Source organism: Balaenoptera musculus, chromosome 2, assembly GCF_009873245.2.
Source record: "Balaenoptera musculus isolate JJ_BM4_2016_0621 chromosome 2, mBalMus1.pri.v3, whole genome shotgun sequence".
Classification (NCBI taxonomy): Eukaryota; Metazoa; Chordata; class Mammalia; order Artiodactyla; family Balaenopteridae; genus Balaenoptera; species Balaenoptera musculus.
In genome coordinates this window covers 10,497,038-10,513,653 of record NC_045786.1, presented here as the reverse complement: position 1 = coordinate 10,513,653, position 16,616 = coordinate 10,497,038, and the positions used below count along the sequence as shown (strand labels likewise).

The window sequence follows — 16,616 nt, the reverse complement described above, 5'->3', positions numbered from 1 at the left end:
CTGTATCTCTGATATGGCCTAACTCTTCTCAACTGCATTTACATGATCTAATAACTATCCCCCGACAAGGACTGTTTTATAAATTAGGATCTTCCCCCATCTCTTCCTGGTTGTGAAAAGTCCACCAGTATATGAGGTACCTCATGGTTCTGAAAACCCCTTAGAACTTGACATCCCTTGCTTTATGTTTTATTCACCAAGTTTACAAAAAGACATAGAGAGAAATCTAAGCAGTGATTAAACAGGTATGATAAGCTTGGGTTCACATATTCCATTTGGGAATTTTAAAAGATTTGGTTGCTTTCAGAGAATTCCAACATTGATTTCCTTACTGTTCAAAAGTACTCATTTATTTCCATGAAATTTCACATGGAATGTTTTCACCACAGAAAATATAATCTTTTCTCTTCTTCATTAACATGCTCTTTGTTCTCCTCTTTCCTGGTATAATATTTTAAACACAAAAAACAAGCAATGTGTTCAGTAATTTAATTAGTGGTACACCAGTGTTTAGAAGGAACTGAGAAGAATACAGTAACTCTTACTGATTATATAGGGAAATTCTAAAATAGCAATTGTTTCTTTTTTTTTTTTTTTTTTTTTTTTTTTTATCATGTATGTATTTTTTTTTTTTTTTATTCACACACACACACACACTGTATTTTATTTTTACAAGACATAAATAGACTGACACCAAGCATTGTACATGGATGACCACAACAAAAGCAACAATGATTGCAATTACCAAACATGAAACACACTCATACTATGTCATAATATTGACATTCAGTCCAGTAATCCTCCACTGTAACAGCTCCTTTACTTTGCAGTGAAAATTGATTTGTATATTCTTTGCCTCTGAGTCCTTGTGGGATTTTTTTTTTTTTTTTTAAATTCAGACAGAAAGTCACAAAAATTAGACTCATCCTCATCAGTTCACTCAGTCCCATGTAATTAATTTTTTTTTCATCTTGATCTTTTGTTAGCACTTTTATGAGTTCATCAGTTTTTCATTAGAGTTCTGAAAATGCTTATTCATTCAGTTCAGCAGTACAGTCAGTTACCAGAAACCTGTACTTGTCAGAGTCTTTTCCATGAATTTCTTGAAGATGAAACCCTTTTATAGGAACATATTTGCAAAATCATCAGAGTACACCCAGAACTGTCTGTAAATGACAAAAGACTTAAAAATGACCACGGTTAAAGATTTGATGAAAGTTCATAATAATGCAGTTGACAAGAAAATTAGTTATTTCTGAGATATACATTTTAAAGTAATAACTAGGATTATTACTTATAACATTATACCAGAACATATAAGATTTTTAGAAATTTCATGTAATGTCTGAAACATTTATATTAACATATTTCCGTACATATTTCCATACAAATACAAATATAAGATTTTTAGAAATTTCATGTAATGTCTGAAACATTTATATTAACATATTTCCATACATATTTCCATACAAATACAAATATAAGATTTTTAGAAATTTCATGTAATGTCTGAAACATTTATATTAACATATTTCCATACAAATAACCCAATGAAAGTTTAGTATTAGTTGTTTTGTTTGTTTTTTTATACTGCAGGTTCTTATTAGGCATCAGTTTCATACACATCAGTGTATACATGTCAATCCCAATTGCCCAATCCAGCACACCACCATCCCCACCTCACCGCAGTTTTCCCCCCTTGGTGCCCATATGACCATTCTCTACATTTGTGTCTCAACTTCTGCCCTGCAAACTGGCTCATCTGTACCATTTTTCTAGGTTCCGCATACATGCATTAATATACGATATTTGTTTTTCTCTTTCTGACTTACTTCACTCTGTATGACAGTCTCTAGATCCATCCATGTCTCAACAAATGACTCAATTTCGTTCCTTTTTATGGCTGAGTAATATTCCATTGTATATATGTACCACAACTTCTTTATCCATTCGTCTGTTGATGGGCATTTAGGTTGCTTCCATGACCTGGCTATTGTAAATAGTGCTGCAATGAACATTCGGGTGCATGTGTCTTTTTGAATTACGGTTTTCTCTGGGTATATGCCCAGTAGTGGGATTGCTGGGTCATATGGTAATTCTATTTTTAGTTTTTTAAGGAACCTCCATACTGTTCTCCATAGTGGCTGTATCAATTTACATTCCCACCAACAGTGCAAGAGGGTTCCCTTTTCTCCACACCCTCTCCAGCATTTGTTGTTTGTAGATTTTCTGATGATGCCCATTCTAACAGGAGTGAGGTGATACCTCATTGTAGTTTTGATTTGCATTTCTCTAATAATTAGTGATGTTGAGCATCTTTTCATGTGCTTCGTGGCCATCTGTATGTCTTCTTTGGAGAAATGTCTATTTAGGTCTTCTGCCCATTTTTGGATTGGGGTGTTTGTTTCTTTGATATTGAGCTGAATGAGCTGTTTATATATTTTGGAGATTAATCCTTTGTCCGTTGATTCATTTGCAAATATTTTCTCCCATTCTGAGGGTTGTCTTTTCGTCTTGTTTATGGTTTCCTTTGCTGTGCAAAAGCTTTGAAGTTTCATTAGGTCCCATTTGTTTATTTTTGTTTTTATTTCCATTACTCTAGGAGGTGGATCAAAAAAGATCTTGCTGTGATTTATGTCAAAGAGTGTTCTTCCTATGTTTTCCTCTAAGAGTTTTATAGTGTCCAGTCTTATATTTAGGTCTCTAATCCATTTTGAGTTTATTTTTGTGTATGGTGTTAGGGAGTATTCTAATTTCATTCTTTTACATGTAGCTGTCCAGTTTTCCCAGCACCACTTATTGAAGAGACTGTTTTTTCTCCATTGTATATCTTTGCCTCCTTTGTCATAGATTAGTTGACCATAGGTGCGTGGGTTAATCTCTGGGCTTTCTATCTTGTTCCATTGATCTATGTTTCTGTTTTTGTGCCAGTACCATACTGTCTTGATTACTGTAGCTTTGTAGTATAGTCTGAAGTCAGGGAGTCTGATTCCTCCAGCTCCATTTTTTTGCCTCAAGACTGCTTTGGCTATTCGGGGTCTTTTGTGCCTCCATACAAATTTTAAGATGATTTGTTCTAGCTCCGTAAAAAATGCCATTGGTAATTTGATAGGGATTGCATTGAATCTGTAGATTGCTTTGGGTAGTATACTCATTTTCACAATGTTGATTCTTCCAATCCAAGAACATGGTATATCTCTCCATCTGTTGGTATCATCTTTAATTTCTTTCATCAGTGTCTTATAGTTTTCTGCATACAGGTCTTTCGTCTCCCTAGGTAGGTTTATTCCTAGGTATTTTATTCTTTTGTTGCAATGGTAAATGGGAGTGTTTCCATAATTTCTCTTTCAGATTTTTCATCATTAGTGTATAGGAATGCAAGAGATTTCTGTGCATTAATTTTGTATCCTGCAACTTTACCATATTCATTAATCAGCTCTAGCAGTTTTCTGGTGGCAGTTTTAGGATTCTCTATGTATAGTATCATGTCATCCGCAAACAGTGACAGTTTTACTTCTTCTTTTCCAATTTGTATTCCTTTTATTTCTTTTTCTTCTCTGATTGCCGTGGCTAGGACTTCCAGAACTATGTTGAATAATAGTGGTGAGAGTGGACATCCTTGTCTCGTTCCTGATCTTAGAGGAAATGCTTTCAGTTTTTCACCATTGAGAATGATGTTTGCTGTGGGTTTGTCATATATGGCCTTTATTATGTTGAGGTAGGTTCCCTCTATGCCCACTTTCTGGAGAGTTTTTATCAGAAATGGGTGTTGAATTTTGTCAAAAGCTTTTTCTGCATCTATTGAGATGATCATATGGTTTTTATTCTTCAATTTGTTAATATGGTGTATCACATTGATTGATTTGCGTATATTGAAGAATCCTTGCATCCCTGGGATAAATCCCACTTGATCGTGGTGTATGATCCTTTTAATGTGTTGCTGGATTCTGTTTGCTAGTATTTTGTTGAGGATTTTTGCATCTATATTCATCAGTGATATTGGTCTGTAATTTTCTTTTTTTGTAGTGTCTTTGTCTGGTTTTGGTATCAGGGTGATGGTGGCCTCATAGAATGAGTTTGGGAGTGTTCCTTCCTCTGCAATTTTTTGGAAGAGTTTGAGAAGGATGGGTGATAGCTCTTCTCTAAATGTTTGATAGAATTCACCTGTGAAGCCATCTGGTCCTGGACTTTTGTTTGTTGGAAGATTTTTAATCACAGTTTCAATTTCATTACTTGTGATTGGTCTGTTCATATTTTCTGTTTCTTCCTGATTCAGTCTGGGAAGGTTATACCTTTCTAAGAATTTGTCCATTTCTTCCAGGTTGTCCATTTTATTGGCATAAAGTTGCTTGTAGTAGTCTCTTAGGATGCTTTGTATTTCTGTGGTGTCTGTTGTAACTTCTCCTTTTTCATTTCTGATTTTATTGATTTGAGTCCTCTCCCTCTTTTTCTTGATGAGTCTGGCTAATGGCTTATCAATTTTGTTTATCTTCTCAAAGAACCAACTTTTAGTTTTATTGATCTTTGCTATTGTTTTCTTTGTTTCTATTTCATTTATTTCTGCTCTGATCTTTATGATTTCTTTCCTTCTGCTAACTTTGGGTTTTGTTTGTTCTTCTTTCTCTAGTTTCTTTAGGTGTAAGGTTAGATTGTTTACTTGAGATTTTTCTTGTTTCTTTAGGTAGGCTTGTATAGCTATAAACTTCCCTCTTAGAACCGCTTTTGCTGCATCCCATAGGTTTTGGGTCGTCGTGTTTTCATTGTCATTTGTCTCTAGGTATTTTTTGATTTCCTCTTTGATTTCTTCAGTGATCTCTTGGTTATTTAGTAACGTATTGTTTAGCCTCCATGTGTTTGTCCTTTTTACGTTTTTTTCCCTGTAATTCATTTCTAATCTCATAGCGTTGTGGTCAGAAAAGATGCTTGATATGATTTCAATTTTCTTAAATTTACTGAGGCTTGATTTGTGACCCAAGATGTGATCTATCCTGGAGAATGTTCCGTGCGCACTTGAGAAGAACGTGTAATCTGCTGTTTTTGGATGGAATGTCCTATATATATCAATTAAATCTATCTGGTCTATTGTGTCATTTAAAGCTTCTGTTTCCTTATTTATTTTCATTTTGGATGATCTGTCCATTGGTGTAAGTGAGGTGTTAAAGTCCCCCACTATTATTGTGTTACTGTCGATTTCCTCTTTTATAGCTGTTAGCAGTTGCCTTATGTATTGAGGTGCTCCTATGTTGGGTGCATATATATTTATAATTGTTATATCTTCTTCTTGGATTGATCCCTGGATCATTATGTAGTGTCCTTCCTTGTCTCTTGTAACATTCTTTATTTTAAAGTCTATTTTATCTGATATGAGTATAGCTACTCCAGCTTTCTTTTGATTTCCATTTGCATGGAATATCTTTTTCCATCCCCTCACTTTCAGTCTGTATGTGTCCCTAGGTCTAAAGTGGGTCTCTTGTAGACAGCATATATATGGGTCTTGTTTTTGTATCCATTCAGCCAGTCTATGTCTTTTGGTTGGGGCATTTAATCCATTCACGTTTAAGGTAATTACCGATATGTATGTTCCTATGACCATTTTCTTAATTGTTTTGGGTTTGTCTTTGTAGGTCCTTTTCTTCTCTTGTGTTTCCCACTTAGAGAAGTTCCTTTAGCATTTGTTGTAGAGCTGGTTTGGTGGTGCTGAATTCTCTTAGCTTTTGCTTGTCTGCAAACCTTTTGATTTCTCCATCAAATCTAAATGAGATCCTTGCCGGGTAGAGTAATCTTGGTTGTAGGTTCTTCCCTTTCATCACTTTAAGTATATCATGCCACTCCCTTCTGGCTTGCAGAGTTTCTGCTGAGAAATCAGCTGTTAACCTTATGGGAGTTCCCTTGTATGTTATTTGTCGTTTTTCCCTTGCTGCTTTCAATAATTTTTCTTTGTCTTTAATTTTTGCCACTTTGATTACTATGTGTCTCGGCGTGTTTCTCCTTGGGTTTATTCTGTATGGGACTCTCTGCGCTTCCTGGACTTGGGTGGCTATTTCCTTTCCCATGTTAGGGAAGTTTTCGACTATAATCTCTTCAAATATTTTCTCTGGTCCTTTCTCTCTCTCTTCTCCTTCTGGGACCCCTATAATGCGAATGTTGTTGCGTTTAATGTTGTCCCAGAGGTCTCTTAGGCTGTCTTCATTTCTTTTCATTCTTTTCTCTTTATTCTGTTCTGTGGCAGTGAATTCCACCATTCTGTCTTCCAGGTCACTTATCCGTTCTTCTGCCTCAGTTATTCTGCTATTGATTCCTTCTAGTGTAGTTTTCATTTCAGTTATTGTATTGGTGATCTCTGTTTGTTTGTTCTTTAATTCTTCTAGGTCTTTGTTAATCATTTCTTGCATCTTCTCAATCTTTGCCTCCATTCTTATTCCGAGGTCCTGGATCATCTTCACTATCATTATTCTGAATTCTTTTTCTGGAAGGTTGCCTATCTCCACTTCATTTAGTTGTTTTTCTGGGGTTTTTTCTTGTTCCTTCATCTGGTGCATAGCCCTCTGCCTTTTCATCTTCTCTATCTTTCTGTAACTGTGGTTTTTGGTCCACAGGCTGCAGGATCGTAGTTTTTCTTGCTTCTGTTGTCTGCCCTCTGGTGGTTGAGGCTATCTAAGAGGCTTGATGGGAGGCTCTGGTGGTGGGTAGAGCTGACTGTTGCTGTGGCGGTCAGAGCTCAGTAAAACCTTAATCCACTTGACTGTTGATGGGTGGGGCTGGGTTCCCTCCCTGTTGCTGTGGCGGTCAGAGCTCAGTAAAACCTTAATCCACTTGACTGTTGATGGGTGGGGCTGGGTTCCCTCCCTGTTGGTTGTTTTGCCTGAGGCAACCCAACACTGGAGCCTACCGGTGCTCTTTGGTGGGGTCAATGGCAGACTCGGGAGGGCTCACGCCAAGGAGAACTTCCCAGAGCCTCTGCTGCCAGTGTCCTTATCCCCACGGTGAAACAGAGCCACCACTCGCCTCTGCAGGAGACCCCCCAACACCAGCAGGTAGGTCCGGTTCAGTCTCCCCCAGGGTCACTGCTCCTTCCCCTGGGTCCCGATGCACACATTACTTTGTGTGTGCCCTCCAAGAGTGGGGTCTCTGTTTCCCCCAGTCCTGTCAAAGTCCTGCAATCAATTCCCTCTAGGCTTCAAAGTCTGATTCTCTAGGAATTCCTCCTCCCGTTGCCGGACCCCCAGGTTGGGAAGCCTGACGTGGGGCTCAGAACCTTCACTCCAGTGGGTGGAATTCTGTGGTATAAGTGTTCGCCAGTCTGTGAGTCACCCACCCAGCAGTTATGGGATTTGATTTTACTCTGATTGCGCCCCTCCTACCGTCTCACTGTGGCTTCTCCTCTGTCCTTGGACGCGGGGTATCCTCCTTGGTGAAGTCCAGAGTCTTCCTGTCAATGATTGTCCAGCAGCCAGTGGTGATTCTGGTGCTCTCGCAAGAGGGAGTGAGAGCACGTCCTTCTACTCCGCCATCTTGGTTAATCTCCCTAAAATAGCAATTGTTTCTAAGGATTAAGATACTTAATCACCCCAGAAGATTAGGCTATGTTGTGACAGGTGAAATGTGACATAAGCACCCTTTAATGAGTATTGGGGAAAATAGATTAGACTTCCTCTCCATCTGACTTAGATTAATGTTCATGATTTAGGATCATTTACATACATCTTTTTTTATTCTAACGTACCATATGCCTTAATCCGCACTGCATCATTGGTTACCATTTTAAAAATGTATTTTTAATTTTCAATCAAAGGATAAAAGCTTGACTGCATTGACAGGCTTGGGCTATGTCATGAGAAACTCACACATACTTTCTGAAGGTCTTGCTTGAGTGTTTTTAGAATGCGTCAAGTGGAGGTTATTTTCCTTTTTTATCTATATACTACATCTTCTGAAAAATATTTTACTTCTTTGAGGAGTATTTATTTGATGCTAAAGGGCTGAGAAAAAGGATAAATTAATGAATTTTTGTTCCTTAATTTTATCCTTACAGTGCCATTTTTCTTTCTGGAAGTGAAAGGGGTTTTGTGATGGGGTCAGGACTGTCTTGGGATGATAACCCCCACTACAGTCATTCTAAAACCACTCAAGCTAGCCCTTCAAAAGTACATGTGAGTTTCCAGTGATGTCGCCCAAGCAAAGGCAATTCTCAATGCCGTCAGTCTTCCATAAAGGATTGAAATTTTAAAATACATTTTTAAAGTGGTAACAGATAACCCCAGTTCCAACTCCCACCTCAAACAACACACAGACAAGTGGCAGGGAAAGAGAAATGGAAGGGACATTCCTGGGAGACCCAGCCTGCTGCCCTGACCTTGACCTTGTGCCCTCCAAGGCCCTGATCTCATCCTGTCCCTCTCTTCTGTCTCTTCTCGCATTCATGACCTTTAATGTGTGTGCATAAGCTTGGAAGAACCTTGGGTTCACTACATTTCTGTCACCCCACCTCAGACTTTAAAGATCTTAAACACATACGCCAGAGAGAAGGGAAAGTACACTTCCTGTCCCTTCCCCAGTCCAGTGGAGCTTGTGAAAAACTTGACCCCAGGTCTAGAGCTCTGTGAAAGGGAGCAGTAAAGAAAACCCAACCTGCAAATGTACTCAGGGCAGTTCTGCCTAGAGCTCCCGGCAGCGAGTGGGGAAGAGGATAGGACAGTTAGGTCGCTGTATGAACTGTAAAGTTTGTTTGATTAACAACAGTGTTCCTTAGTATCACCACACAGTGTCTCTGACCCAAACTTGAAATATCAGCATTCAGAATTCTGCCCCAGTCATTTTTAAAGGAATCAAATGTAGATAATGTACAAAATGCATTCAGCACAGCACCTGGCACATTCAACAGATGTTAGCTATGAAGTCAGACGAAATAAGGGACAAAAAGTACTTTTGAGTAGAACTCTTTTAACTACCACTGGCTAATTCTAATTAGTATATTAGTTGTTTAAAACACAAACAATTGTTGCTTGGAAAAATGTTTATTTTCTTCAGTAGTATAAAAATACTTCCAAGGATTTTATCCACCTCTGTTAGTAATAAAGCAAAAGAAAGTCTCAGTCGAAGGATGTAATTTAGGGAACCCTGGTCAGGAACCGGGAGACCTGGGATCCAGGCCCTGTTCTGCTGTTTTCACGATGAGTCAGCAGGGATGGAGCTAGCTTCTCCATGGGCGTATCCTACGGCCCAGCTCTGCCCACCCCTGTGACTTGCTGCTCCCAGGAGCTGAGAAGGGAACAGACATTCTGGCCCCCGGTGTCCTAGCGGTGAAATACATTGCAACATCCATCTTCTCCATGCTTCTCAGGTGAATAAACTGACTTCACCACAACCAGGATAACTGCAACTCACCAAGCAACACTTTCACGGCCACATCCACACACTGAAAAATGTACCCGCAGACCACGTGGTCTCACAAAGTCACTTCACCCTTTAAGATTCTACCAGGAGTATCATTCTCATGGTTTTCATCATTGTACGTCTCATAACTGTCTTTATTTTAACCAAAGAAAAGGCAGAAAGCCTCCAGAATATCAAGGCTTCTGTTTGCAGTCCAACCCTGGAATGATAGAATTTGAGCTGTTCTCAAGCATTATTGAAGTTGTTTGACTTAATACTTAACCATAACGTCTATGCAGCCCACCATACTATTAGAATAAAAACAGAGTAAGTTTACTTTGACCATAAATTTTCTAAGTGGATAGGATTTAGAGAAAAAGAGAAGACATTAAAAGACACACTTGGAAAATGAAACCTAAATGCTTCCTGTATGTATTTATTTGTGCCATGTAAACTAATTTTCAAACGGGCTAAGAGGCATAAAATGTTATTAAATACAAAATGCCTTTGCAACATGGCAAAGCAGGGGACCACAGCTTGAGGGACATTTGTACTTTGATGTTGTTTTTCTCTCAGCCCTTGTGAGTGTTCTAAGATCACAGATCTGGGACATCTTCAGTGGCAAAGAACTGATATTAATTGTCACTTCTTTGCTTGACCCAGGCCTTTGGAAAGATAACTTGAAATTACTTTCATTATGGCATATTAATTTTTTAAAAGCTATGGTAGTTAACTTTTAAACTGAGTGTTATTCCTTATAGGTTAAAAATAGAATACCTCAGTTTTCTGAAAGCCCTATTTGAATCTTTAAATATGAATGCAATTCCCTTTTTAACTATACCCATGCCTCCCATCAAAATCATTTACCACCAGAAATTATTTTTTAAAGCAGAAGCACAACACATATTTCAGCTCCCATGCAATAACACTGCAAAATTTGGTAACATCTGCATATTTTCTTTACTAATTGCAGTGTTAGTCTGAAGTTAATTATATTTTTTTTCAGCCAGAGCATATTGTTTGATATTGCTAATGAAATGATTTTAATGTTCAGCTTAGCTATTAGGAGGAATCTTATTTTGTCTTATATTTTTAAATGTAATTCTCCATTGTAGCACACTAATTAACCTGATAACTACTTTTCTTTAAAAAAAAAATCTTCAGTATAACGTTATACGAAAACACTGCAATAGGTGGCAGGGGATAGTGTTTTCATAATTCAGCTACATGTGACTCCTTCAATTACAGTATATTTTTGTACTAGCATTGTTTAATAATATTTTTTGGTTCTGAAGAACCTAAGGGCAGGGCAGGAATAAAGACGCAGATGTAGAGAATGGACTTGAGGACATGGGGAGGGGGAAGGGTAAGCTGGGACAAAGTGAGAGAGTGGCATGGACATATATACACTACCAAATGTAAAACAGATAGCTAGTGGGAAGCAGCCGCATAGCACAGGGAGATCAGCTCTGTGCTTTGTGACCACCTAGAGGGGTGGGATAGGGAGGGTGGGAGGGAGACGCAAGAGGGAGGAGATATAGGGATATATGTATATGTAGCTAATTCACTTTGTTATAAAGCAGAAACTAACACACCATGGTAAAGCAATTATACTCCAATAAAGATGTTAAAAAAATAATAATAATATTTTTGCATTCATCATTCTTGTGTGCCAAGCACAGTACCACACACCTAGCAGTCTATCAGTAAGTAGCAATTGCCACTATTAATAATAATGCCAGTATGATCTTTAGATCATGTATATAGATGGATCATGTATATAGATGTTAGATTGATCTAGACATCCATCAGTGTTAGATGGAGTGGTAAGGTAACAGAAAGCCTACATCTCTAATGACGTGAAACTGATATCATTTATATTCATTCAATTCAACAGATACTTATTAAATCTTATCCATGTGTAATCAGTACTGTTGCTATCATCTATGTGGGCAAAGACAGAAAAAATAAATGAAAGACTCAATTCTTGCCCTGAAGAAGGTCATCACAGTTGGGGCTCCAGACTCCATGAACAATTTTCTCCCAATTATATATTGTGTGGCATTATTAGTCTCTGCATTGTGTAGTATAGACAGTTAAAAATTGTAAGAGATTAGAGGAAGGAAACTTCAGTGTAAGTTAGAATCATTTCAGGTGGCCTTGTGATGGAGGTGGGACCTGAATCAGACATTGAAAAATTGGTTAATGTTTAGAAATGTGGGTGAGAGGAGATTTCGTATGTGAGCAATAGCATGAACAAAGACTAAGAAGCAAGAAGAATCTTTGGAGTGTTCAGAGGACAGTGAGTCTTCCTGGGTCAGCTCAGAGTTCATGATGGGGAGCTTTGGGAGATTGTGTTGGTTGCATAACATGAGGTCATAGAGGGCAAGGAGTAAAATAATAGTGAGCTACTAAAGATTGCTAAATGAAGATGCATGCAGCTCCTCACAGAAGGCTAACCTGAGGGCCAGAGACTAGACAAGAAGTCAGAGTCTAAGAAATATACAAGCACAAAAGAATAAGGCCAAGCAATGGGACAGCTAACAGGAAGCCTGGGTGGCAAGAAAGTCTTGAAATTTTCTTGCAAGAAAGTCATCAAAGTCATGAAACTTGAAACATGTCTGCCCTAGCAGGAACCCCTGTAGTCTTCCTTTGGGAGCAGGAATTATTCCAGGGTCCTAAGTGGGTATGAGTGAATCTTCTAATGGAAATACGAATCAGTTAACCCAAATGGAGTGGCAAAGATTTGGACAAATCGTAATATGATCAAAGTGGAGCTTCAGAAAAATGAACTTGTCACTGTTATGAAGAATGAATTAATAAAGGGTGAATCCAGGTTTCGATGGGGCAGTTGATAAATAATTGTAACAAATAAGGAGTAAACTGGTAGGAGCTTAGGCAAGGATTATAATTGTGGACATTGAGAGAAGTGATACATATGAAAAGTAACTCAGGGTAGAAATGTGTCAGTGAAAGGTGGCACTGAGATTTCAAACCTGACTGAAGAGGCAATAGTAGTAGCATGGACCGAACTATAAGCCTTAGGAAAGAAAGTTATACACGAACATGTCAGTATTTCCTGATTTTCCTTTTCCTGATCCAGTAGAGCTAGGCTGGAAAGAACATTCACAGACATGGCCAGTGGCCAACGTACAGAATAATTGGGACCTCCACTCTAATCTCATGGAGACCTTTGAGTAAGGTTTATTTTCCCTTTAACTTCTGACCACATTAGGGTTTTAGAGTAACTCTTGACAGATGTGTTTACTTAAGGGATTTTCAATGAGTAGGGCACTGCTTATTGTTTAAATATGGTAGAAATATGCTGAAACTTTGGCAGGTAAAACACCTGGGCATATGGGACTGGAAATCAGTGTTTCAGTATATAAGTAGGTTACCCCTAGGTAATGCATTTGGTGAAATGTTTTCTCCAAATTAGAGCTTTCTTTTTGTTAATTAGATGTCATGTTCCCATGAGGTCATGTCACTACGACAGATAAAATGGATGGTAACAGTTACTGCTCAGAATGAATTAAAATAACAACATTCAGTTTGAAAAAAAAAAAGTCTAAGGAGATGTTTAACAATAAGAACCAATTATTTAACATCTGTTTTATTTATTTATTTATCTGACATCTACTCTGTCAGAAACTCTTAAGTGCTTTATAGCCATTATTCGATTTCATTAGCAAATAATTCCATGAAATATGTACTTTTATTATCCTCATTTTCCAGGTAAGGAAACTGTGACCAGAGAGGTTAAATTGCCTCAGATTATGCAAAGTTAATTAGGGATCCAGCTAGAATTCCCCATCAGGTCTAGTGTGACTCTGAAGCCCTATCCTTAACTGCTACACTATGCTTGTCTCTTCTGGCTTGAGCAAGCAAACAAGGTGATTGTGAATTTCACTGAGCCTTTAGCATATACCCTCCAAAGATAGGATGTCTGTCATGTGTGAAGAAATAATGGTTCAATTATAACTATGCCACTGAATGTTTACCAGCCTATTTTCTCACATTTCTGGCAATGGGTCTTTATGTATTGAACCAGACTCAATGCAGTAAGAACTTAAATTTCTAGGAGCTGCATATAAACACATTATAAACTTTTGTTGCCCTGAGGACTTTATTGTGATCCAGATGCTCTATGAACAGCTTAAACTTAGGTTGGCAATGTGGAAAATTATTTTACAGTTGTTTTAGGAAAAAGCCAGGTATTAGCACACACACACAGACACACACACACACACACACACAAAATCTGAGATGCCAAACACTATTTAAAAGTTTTTTTTAATTAAAAAAAACCACAAAGTGTACCTGTGAAAAAATCCTCTATACACTGAATAAAAATTTAAAATAAATAGATGGCATAGGTATTCATATATGAACATTTTGTATGCATCTGTTTCTATGTGTTTCTATCCTAGACACAAAATGCATGCTAAAGAGCTTAAATTTTACTTCTTTCTTCACCTATAAAACTAACAGAGAATTGTTTGTTTGTTCTTCTCACAGCTGAATTTTTATTCCTCCTATGGGGTGTTTATCTCTGCTATGCGGTGCGAACGGTCCCATCAGCTTTTCACGAGCCGCGCTATATGGCTGTTGCAGTTCACAATGAGCTCATTATCTCCGCTATATTCCATACAATTAGGCAAGTGATCTGCAGAGCCACTCAATAACTGTTTTATTTTTCTGATGTGTTGCAGTTTAATTTAAATAGCAAAATTGGATAAGATGCATAATGGAAAGATGTAGGAAGGATAGTGTTTTATAAGTTGACTAATTGCTTTGTCACAGAAATGGCAAATGAATCGTTCTGGTTTTTTTTTAAACTCTGCTGTTCTTAGTTCCTTCTGATGAGTTGTTTATTGCCTTCATTTACCTGGAAGGGTAACTCAATGTTATTGTATTTTGTTAAACCACTTATGGGGATGTCATTGGGTAAATTGTTTATGATACATAATACTGTTTGTTCTGAAGATATAAAGCAATACATGCATACATTAGAAAATAGATACAGGTAAATTGTCTATGTTTTCATTCATGTTTATTATTCTGGTTTAAATTTTCAAAATTTTAACACTCAGGTAACTTATGTATGTGAAATCTGTTGAATTCAAAACCAAAAAACCACTCCAAGTTGATGACTGGATTTTTGTGTGCAGTGGGGTTCTTTGATCATTACACTGTAGCGATGACTTTCTGTGGTAAGAAAATATGGCCTGGCCCTCCGTTTCTTATTATTCCATGTATCTCCATAACCAATGAGTACAAAGGAGGAAGAGAGTGGCTTATGATAAGTGAACAAAATGAAATATGTATGACTTATCTTCTGAGAATTTTCACCTGATTCATATTTGAAGGTGAAATAAAAACCTCAACAAGAACAACAACCAAAAAGGAATCCTATAGTCAGAAAAGCAACAAAAAGATGCCATTTAATTGCTCTACATATATTAAAAGTTAGGACACACTTAAGAATGTAATTAGAAATTTTGAATATTAGTCTTGGCCCGCAATGGAAAGATAGAGATTAATAATAGGGTGAAAAGGTGTGGATCTGCGGAAGTTTTGCAGGATGTTTATCACCTCTCACTTTAGTCAGTAATCATAAAATGACATCTTGCACTTCTAGGAATAGATGATGCCAAAGAACAGTTGGGCCTCAGGCATAATCTACACTTTTTAAACTCTTAAAGTAAGAGAAAGAGGTATTTATGATCTGACAACCCTGGAAACTCCATCAGAGACGGCCAGGAATCAAGGCAATTTGCCCCTTGCTTTGTCTTGCCCTCTCTCAAGAGAGAGAAAAGAGAGAAAGAGTAGAAGAGGGAGGAAAGATGAGACGCAGAATATGAAATCATAAATAAGCAAAGAAAAGGATGCTTTCTCTAGTTCCACTCAGACTAGAGCTCAAGGATATGAGCGAGGATGCCCTGGTCTGAAATGCCGTGAGCACCAGAGGGCACTTTGTCATGGTGCCAGAGCTCCAGAGCCTTCACATTTCTTCCAACCCCTCTCCCCAAAAAAGCTGCATCATTTTTGTTGTTTGTTTTCAGAATATCAAACACACGTGTTTCAAGATCTAACAAACATGCTTATCTAGAACCATTGATAAGTTAAATGTTATATTAACAAACCAACTAGAGAGTTATAAGCATGTAAGAAGGCTTATCACACATACTTCCCTGGCTGTCCAGTGGTTAAGACTCCACGCTCCCAATGCAGGGGGCCCGGGATTCGACCCCTGGTCAAGGAACTAAGATCCCACATGCTGCACAGCGCAGCCAATAAATAAATAAATAAAATAGTGGCTATGTAAATCAGCCATACTTCAGTAAAAAATAAAAATTGAAAAAAAAGGCTTATCACAGATGAGTTTAAATGTCTTCTACTGTCAGAATGTAACTGTCATGCAGAGTTTCCCACTTGTGCCCTAAAATTAACTGTTATGTTTCTTAGAACCAAATTAATCGCCCAAGAAATTAAATCTGTTCAATACAGTTGCCAAAATTGATCTATATCTTTTCAACCTGTTCAATTTTACTCTGTTCAATTTCCATCATTTAATGTGTTTTTTCAATAGATTTTCAACTCTCAACTGGCCCAAGTCCTTTCAGAAGTAGGCAAGGTAAATGATTTTTAAATGAACTTTAAAAAAATTCTTAATAATAAGGCAATAGATGGTTATTTCAAAAAAAATCATAAAATGATAAAGAGAAAATAAACTCCCTAATCCAACCACCCAAAGATAAGCACTATTAACATATTAGTAAATCACTGTTAGATGTTTTTATATGCGTGTATATTTGTGACACATCACATTTGATAACTCCCTTCTAGGAATGTCACAATGAAGCTAGCATACCGAGAAGTCCTGCTGTACAGATACCTGTTTAACTTTGTTTAACCAGCATTTTCCAAATATAATCGACAATGGAATCCCCCCAACCCTTATATCTGATAGCAGCAGCCACGCTTCAGAAAATACTGTTTTAACAGTGAACCAGGGTGATAGGAAATATGTTAAATACTTGTTGAAAATAGCTTTCTTACTTTGCTTAGGTCTTTCCTACAGAGTCCCAAACAACCCAGCCAGAAGAATCATATAAAACCATGAGCTGGGTTCACGTAGACACGAGCTCTGATTGAATGGTTCATGGTGAACCTAGTAGGTTTGGTGTTGGGCAGACATAGCATACTCTTCTTCCAGACAACTCTTTAATCCCCTATCGGTT

The 16,616-nt window shown here is 37.7% G+C and overlaps 1 protein-coding gene across 1 annotated transcript in view; it reads left to right on the top strand.

Annotated features, from left to right (window-relative positions):
• Positions 1–16,616, top strand: part of GPR158 (G protein-coupled receptor 158) — a 328,019-nt gene that overhangs the window by 298,961 nt on the left and 12,442 nt on the right. Inside the window, exon 8 of the mRNA XM_036839951.1 lies at positions 13,891–14,029. Coding sequence (XP_036695846.1) covers positions 13,891–14,029 — 139 coding nt within the window. The remainder of the gene's footprint in view (positions 1–13,890; positions 14,030–16,616) is intronic.